Source organism: Oncorhynchus nerka, linkage group LG7, assembly GCF_034236695.1.
Source record: "Oncorhynchus nerka isolate Pitt River linkage group LG7, Oner_Uvic_2.0, whole genome shotgun sequence".
In the NCBI taxonomy this organism is placed as follows: Eukaryota; Metazoa; Chordata; class Actinopteri; order Salmoniformes; family Salmonidae; genus Oncorhynchus; species Oncorhynchus nerka.
This window is the reverse complement of record NC_088402.1, coordinates 83,866,703-83,874,079: the sequence shown is the minus strand read 5'-3', so window position 1 is coordinate 83,874,079 and position 7,377 is coordinate 83,866,703. Positions and strand designations below refer to the sequence as shown.

The window sequence follows — 7,377 nt, the reverse complement described above, 5'->3', positions numbered from 1 at the left end:
AAACAAAAGTGCAATATAATAACATTAGAATCATAACATCATCTTAAAAAATAGGTTCAATGTTTTAAGGGGAGAATTGGCTTGTGGCCGTCTTGCAAAATAGAGAACTCACTCAGCATTCAGAAGCTAAACGTGATGATATGCAAAGGAGGGACGCACCCAAAGTTGCATGTGTTCTCACATCTCACCCAAACTTGTCAAAGAGGGACCTCTCCATCAGACAGACAACCTAACCTCAGGATTCCTTCTCCGTGCCCTCCTACTTCTACTGTCACCTTGGTACTGTATCTTTACATTCATTACCTTTAGGATGTACTTTGTTGTCAGGACCTTGCCTCAATGTTCACTTCACCTGGGAAGTCCCTGATGTCCCCAGCCTGTCTTGCAGAAGGAGATTCCAGAACTGGGAGACAGAAAAGTGGTGCCATCCAGGTTTGTCAGTAATTTTTACGACTTAAAGTGCAACTCAAGTCCGAATCCAGCCGACTAAAAGTCACAAGGACACTACTGTAACCCGACTCTTTATCATCGAACTCATGAAACCTCAAGAGCAGGTGACAGACCTGTCATACTAATGGGCCTGTTCAGAAGCTCTCAGGTATGAGATTGTAACATGTCTGTCAAACTTTTCAATTGTTCTTAGTTGAAGAAAACTTGGGCTCACTGGTCAAATCGTGTTGGTTAGGAGTAGGAAACAATATAATTGGCTGCTTTGTAAATATATTGCTAAAACTTAAGAGTGTCTTTGGGACTGTTTTCATATATTTTTGAAAATTGTATATTTTATGAAAAAGTACATTAAACAAACAACATGAATGTATCTCATGCTGAGTAGCATCTGAAACAGTGTGGTGACCCTCTCTCTGTGAAGAGGAACTGAAACTAGAATAACAAGAGTGTAAAACTGTTGAAGACAGCACCTCTCTCTCTCTCTCTGTTGCTCTCTCTCTCTACCTCTCTCTCTGTCTCTGTCTCTCTTACCTCTCTCTCTGTCTCTGTCTCTCTCTGTCGGTTTTCTCTCTCTCTGTGTGTGTCTCTCTCTCTACCTCTCTCTCTCTGTCTCTGTGTGTGTCTCTCTCTACCTCTCTCTCTCTCTCTCTCTCTCTACCTCTCTCTCTCTGTCTCTGTCTCTCTACCTCTCTCTCTCTCTCTCTCTCTCTCTCTCTACCTCTCTCTCTGTCTCTGTCTCTCTCTGTCGGTCTCTCTCTCTCAATTCAATTCAAGGGGATTTATTGACATGGGAAACATGTGTTTACATTGCCAAAGCAAGTGAAATATATAATAAATACAAAATGAACAGTAAACATTACACACACAAGATCCAAAAGAATAAAGACATTTCAAATGTCATATTATGGATATATACAGTGTTGTAACGATGTACAAATAGTTAATGTACAAAGGGGAAACTAAATAAACATAAATATGGGTTGTATTTACAATAGTGTTTGTTCTTCACTGGTTGCCCTTTTCTTGTGGCAACAGGTAACAAATCTTGCTGCTGTGATGGCACACGGTGGTATTTCACCCAGTAGATATGGGAGTTTATCAAATTTGGATTTGTTTTCGAATTCTTTGTGGCTCTGTGTAATCTGAGAGAAATACAGTGCAAAGTATTGGAAAGTATTCAGAATCCTTTCCATTTTCCCACATTTAAAAAAAAAAAGTTATATATTTTTTCCCTCATAAACCTACACACAACACCCCGTCATGAGGAAGTGAAAACATGTTTTTAGAAAAAAAAATATATATATATACCATATTTACATAAGGATTCAGACCAATTGGTAGGAGACTCAAAATTGAGCTCAGGTGCATCCTGTTTCCAAGTATCATCCTTGAGCTGTTTCTACAACTTGATCAGAGACCACCTGTGGTAAATTCAATTGATTGGACATGATTTGGAATATGGTCCCACAGTTGACAGTGCATGTCAGAGCAAAAACCAATCAATGAGGTTGAAGGAATTGTCCATAGAGCTCTGAGACAGGATTGTGTCGAGGCACAGATCTGGGGAAGGGTACCAAAACATTTCTGTAGCATTGAAGGTCCCCAAGAAGACAGGGGCCTCCATCATTCTTAAATGGAATAAGTTTGGAACTACCAAGACTCTTCCTGAGCAATCAGGGGAGAAAGTCCTTTGTCAGGGAAGTGACCAAGAACCCGATGGTCAATCTGACAGAGCTCCAGAGTTCCTCTGTGGAGATGGGAGAACCTTCCAGAAGGACAACCATCTCTGCAGCACTCCACCAATCAGGCATTTATGGTAGAGTGGCCAGATGGAAGCCACTCCTCAGTAAAAAAAAACATGACAGCCCGCTTGGAGTTTGACAAACAGCACCTAAAGGACTCTCAGACCATTTTTTTTGTTTATCTATTTATGTATGGAAATTTAAAAATATATATTTTTTTATCAAATGTGTTTTTGTTTTATATATATTTTTAATTATACATTCATTTTTAATTTATTTCATTTATTTGAGGTATTTTCTTAAAACTGCATCGTTGGTTAAGGGCTTGTAAGTAAGCATTTCACTGTTGTTTCCGGCACATGTGACAAATCAAATTTGATTTTAGATTCTCTGGTCTGATGAAAAAAAGATTGAAATCTTTGGCCTGAATGTCAAGCGTCATGTCAGGAGGAAACCAGGCACTATCCCTATGGTGAAACATGTTGGTGGCAGCATCATGCTGTAGGGATGTTTTTCAGCTGCAGGGACTGGGAGATAAGTCAGGACCGAGGGAAAGAGGAATGGAGAAAAGTACAGAGAGATCCTCCAGAGCACTCAGGACCTCAGACTGGGGCGACGGTTCACCTTCCAACAGGACAACGACCCTAAGCACACAGCCAAGACAACGCAGGAGTGGCCTTGGGACAAGTCTCTGAATTGTGACTTTAATAACTCTACCTACATGTACATATTACCTCAATTACCTCGACTAACCAGTGCCCCTGTACATTGACTCTGAACCAGTACCCCCTGTATATAGCCTCCACATTGACTCTGAACCGGTACCCCCTGTATATAGCCTCCACATTGACTCTGTACCGGTACCCCCTGTATATAGCCTCCACATTGACTCTGAACCAGTACCCCCTGTATATAGCCTCCACATTGACTCTGAACCGGTACCCCCTGTATATAGCCTCCACATTGACTCTGAACCGGTACCCCCTGTATATAGCCTCCACATTGACTCTGAACCAGTACCCCCTGTATATAGCCTCCACATTGACTCTGAACCGGTACCCCCTGTATATAGCCTCCACATTGACTCTGAACCGGTACCCCCTGTATATAGCCTCCACATTGACTCTGAACCGGTACCCCCTGTATATAGCCTCCACATTGGCTCTGTACTGGTACCCCCTATATATAGCCTCCACATTGGCACTGAACCGGTAACCCCTGTATATAGCCCCGCACATTGACTCTGAACCAGTACCCCCTGTATATAGCCTCCACATTGGCACTGAACCGGTAACCCCTGTATATAGCCCCGCACATTGACTCTGAACCGGTACCCCCTGTATATAGCCTCCACATTGACTCTGAACCGGTACCCCCTGTATATAGCCTCCACATTGACTCTGAACCGGTACCCCCTGTATATAGCCTCCACATTGGCTCTGTACTGGTACCCCCTATATATAGCCTCCACATTGACTCTGAACCGGTACCACCCTGTATAAAGCCTCCACATTGACTCTGAACCGGTACCACCCTGTATAAAGCCTCCACATTGACTCTGTACCGGTATCCCCTGTATAAAGCCTCCACATTGACTCTGTACCGGTACCCCCTGTATAAAGCCTCCACATTGACTCTGTACTTGTACCCCCTGTATATAGCCTCCACATTGACTCTGAACCGGTACCCCCTGTATATAGCCTCCACATTGACTCTGAACCAGTACCCCCTGTATATAGCCTCCACATTGACTCTGAACCGGTACCCCCTGTATATAGCCTCCACATTGACTCTGTAACGGTACCCCCTGTATATAGCCTCCACATTGACTCTGAACCGGTACCCCCTGTATATAGCCCCGCTATTGTTATTTACTGCTTCCCTTTAATTACTTGTTTTTCTTATCTCTTACTTAAAAAAAAAGTTTTTACCTGTTGAGGTCTACACCGTCTACATCATCTACAAGACCCTGCTAGGTAAAGTCCCCCCTTATCTCAGCTCGCTGGTCACCATAGCATCTCCCACCTGTAGCACATGCTCCAGCAGGTATATCTCTCTAGTCACCCCCAAAACCAATTCTTTCTTTGGCCGCCTCTCCTTCCAGTTCTCTGCTGCCAATGACTGGAACGAACTACAAAAATCTCTTAAATTGGAAACACTTATCTCCCTCACTAGCTTTAAGCACCAACTGTCAGAGCATCTTACAGATTACTGCACCTGTACATAGCCCACCTATAATTTAGCCCAAACAACTACCTCTTTCCCAACTGTATTTAATTAATTTATTTATTTTGCTCCTTTGCACCCCATTATTTTTATTTCTACTTTGCACATTCTTCCATTGCAAAACTACCATTCCAGTGTTTTACTTGCTATATTGTATTTACTTTGCCACCATGGCCTTTTTTGCCTTTACCTCCCTTCTCACCTAATTTGCTCACATTGTATATAGACTTGTTTTTTTTTACTGTATTATTGACTGTATGTTTGTTTTACTCCATGTGTAACTCTGTGTCGTTGTATCTGTCGAACTGCTTTGCTTTATCTTGGCCAGGTCGCAATTGTAAATGAGAACTTGTTCTCAACTTGCTTACCTGGTTAAATAAAGGTGAAATAAAAAATAAAAAAATAAAACACCTGTTGTATTCAGTGCATGTGATAAATAAATTTAGATTTTTATTTTATTTGACTTTATGTACAGTATGCTGTTCTATGTGATTAGACATACTTAGGCCAGGCCAGTGCATAAAGTCTCAATGAAGCTTATTTGCTGTTCTTTTACACGGTTTTCTCTCTAACTCTATTTTCAAAATACAGTTCTGAGTTCTATTGAAACACCAGTCAGCCATTCGTTCTTACCTGACAGACAGCCACCTGCATGATGGCGTCAAAGCCTGATTCTGGGTTGTCTAGGTTACTGGAGATGCTCTGCTTGCTCACCTAAAGGCGTGACACAGAAGAGGAAATTAATAAAGGACTGACATGTCAATACCTTGAACCAATGGTGCAGGACAGAAGAAGAAGAAGTAAAATAAGACAAAAAGAAGAAGAAGAAGCCTGGAGTTGGAAGTGATGTTCTACAAGGAATTCAAAGTCGTAAGTAACTCTGCTGGCTCACCTTTCTCTCAAACTCTTCAACGTCCTCAGTGAGCTTCAGTACATGTTTGAAGCTGAAGGCAGGCTGGCAGGGGCTCTTGTACCCCTCGTTGCATGGGTTGGCCAGTTTGGCCTCCACTGTACTGACGTAGGGTTCCACCACCTTATCCACAAAGGAACCAAAGCCTGAGGGGATAGAGAAACACTATGAGGGCTAGAGTTTTGACCCCAAGTGTGAACCTCATCCCCAGGCTCAACTGCTGCAGCCGGCTGATGGATGAGATTAGCCTGAACCTGACAGGGATTGTCAACAGGTTCTGATCGGATCAGGCATAAACTTTCAGTCCAAATCAAAACGGTAAAGTGGGCAAACTTTCCTCTGCATGAATTGGTTGAGTTGGGCTGATGGGTGAATTGTATGCTCTGTTCAAGGGTCATATAATCTTACCGGTTGACGTGAAGTGATGGAGCTGAGATGCACAGACACAAGAAGTTTGAGAGCAACACCTTCCAAAGCCCCATAATGGCTGGACAGTGACACTCACCTATCCTGACAGCACTGGTGATGTTCTTCATGGCAGTGGCCACCTCCCGTCCCAGGTTCCTAATGTTCTTCAGGTCATCTTTCATGGAGAAAGACAGGTCCATCAGGTAGTACAGGTCTATGGGATAAACCTCTGCACGCCTGAACCTCACCTCAAATGACTGGGGCATGCCTGGGATTTAAACAGAAGAGGGTGAGAAGAGGAAAAGGGATCAACCATCAAATGTGCATGTGATTGATCAAAGGAGCATTGATCAAACATAACATATTTTATACTTACTTAGGCCTTGGGCTATCAACAATCAATATCATATTGTATGAGATAGTAATATTAGCCTAAGATAAGTTATACTTGCAAAGTAAAATGTCCTCTGATTTCCCTATAATAATCAGTGGACCAATCAGTGGGGATAATGTGTAGAAGTTTAAATCCTCACCAGAACTGGTTGTTCTCCTGTTCTAATGACCTCATTTCAACCTGTTTTGTCTGCTGTCTACAGTCTTCACTGACTCAGGTGTGTGTGTGTGTGTGTGTGTGTGTGTGTGTGTGTGTGTGTGTGTGTGTGTGTGTGTGTGCCTGCCTGCCTGCCTGTGTGTGTGTGAGTCCTCAGTCCCTACTCTCTTAGGAAAAATAAATTGCTATCTAGAACCAAAAAGAGTTCTTCAGCTGTCCCCATAGCAGAACCCTTTGAAGAACCCCTTTTGGTTCCAGGTAGAACCTATTTGGGTTCCTTGTATAAACCTTTCCATGGAGGGTTCTACATGGAACCTAAAATAGTTCTACCTGTAAACAAAAAGGGTTCTCCTATGGAGAAAGCCGCAGAACCATTTTGGAATCCTTTTTTCTAAGAGTGTACCGACTCTAAGAGTGTGCCTTCCCGGCTTCCGTGCGTCCATACGTGTAAGTCCTAAGGCCTCACCGACTCTTAGCTTAAGGTGGAGGTTCTGTGGCTCTAGCTGGACCCCGGTCCCCATGCATGTCTGCAGAGACATGTGGGTCCCACTGCCAAGGATGTAGGTGGAGAAGAGCGAGAACCGCACGTTGAACTTTAAACTACATCTCAAGTTCTGCTTTTCTCTGTTGCTCGCATTATATTATATGCGTCTTACATATTAGTTATCAAGGAAGTCTAATAAAATGATTTTATTTCTTGAGGTAAGCATCTTTTATTGTTTTAAATGTAGGCCGGACAACATACTCGCGAGTCGCCAGTGACTAGTGATAGTGGTTTTGTGATCATATGTATCAATCAGTGGTTGGAATGAAAAACATTTATGTGAATTGACCACGAATTAAATTGGTTTCCAATGGCTTATGTTTATGAGTCTTTCGGGTTCGGGGTTTGTGTTGTGCCAATGCTTACATAACGGAAACAAATGTAACACTTTCTTTTAGGCGTTTGATACATACCACATTCGGTTGACATTTGTATTATTGATGTACTGTATTTCAGTAAATGTTGAGACTGTAATCCTGAATAAATGTGATTAGTTACATGATGGTTATTTTATTTGACCTTTTATTTAACTTGGCAAGTCAGTTAA

At 42.4% G+C, this 7,377-nt stretch overlaps 1 protein-coding gene across 1 annotated transcript; it reads right to left on the bottom strand.

Annotated features, from left to right (window-relative positions):
• Positions 1–4,956: 4,956 nt before the first annotated feature.
• LOC135572665 (integrin beta-7-like) lies at positions 4,957–6,825 on the bottom strand. Its single transcript, XM_065021097.1, has 4 exons — positions 6,753–6,825; positions 5,834–6,004; positions 5,311–5,474; positions 4,957–5,132 (listed from the first exon to the last, which is right to left on the bottom strand). The coding sequence occupies exons 1-4, from the start codon at positions 6,823–6,825 to the stop codon at positions 5,034–5,036; spliced, it is 507 nt and encodes a 168-aa protein (XP_064877169.1). The 3' UTR covers positions 4,957–5,033.
• Between the last annotated feature and the right edge of the window lie 552 nt (positions 6,826–7,377).

What these genes read in the sequence shown, in the direction of transcription:
- LOC135572665 (XM_065021097.1), bottom strand. Translation starts at nt 6,825, where the DNA reads ATGTCTCTGCAGACATGCATGGGGACCGGGGTCCAGCTAGAGCCACAG. An exon ending in CCACCTTAAGCTAAGAGTCG is followed by an intron (nt 6,005 to 6,752) that starts GTGAGGCCTTAG and finishes TTTAAATCCCAG; the next exon opens with GCATGCCCCAGTCATTTGAG. An exon ending in CACCAGTGCTGTCAGGATAG is followed by an intron (nt 5,475 to 5,833) that starts GTGAGTGTCACT and finishes CTATCCCCTCAG; the next exon opens with GCTTTGGTTCCTTTGTGGAT.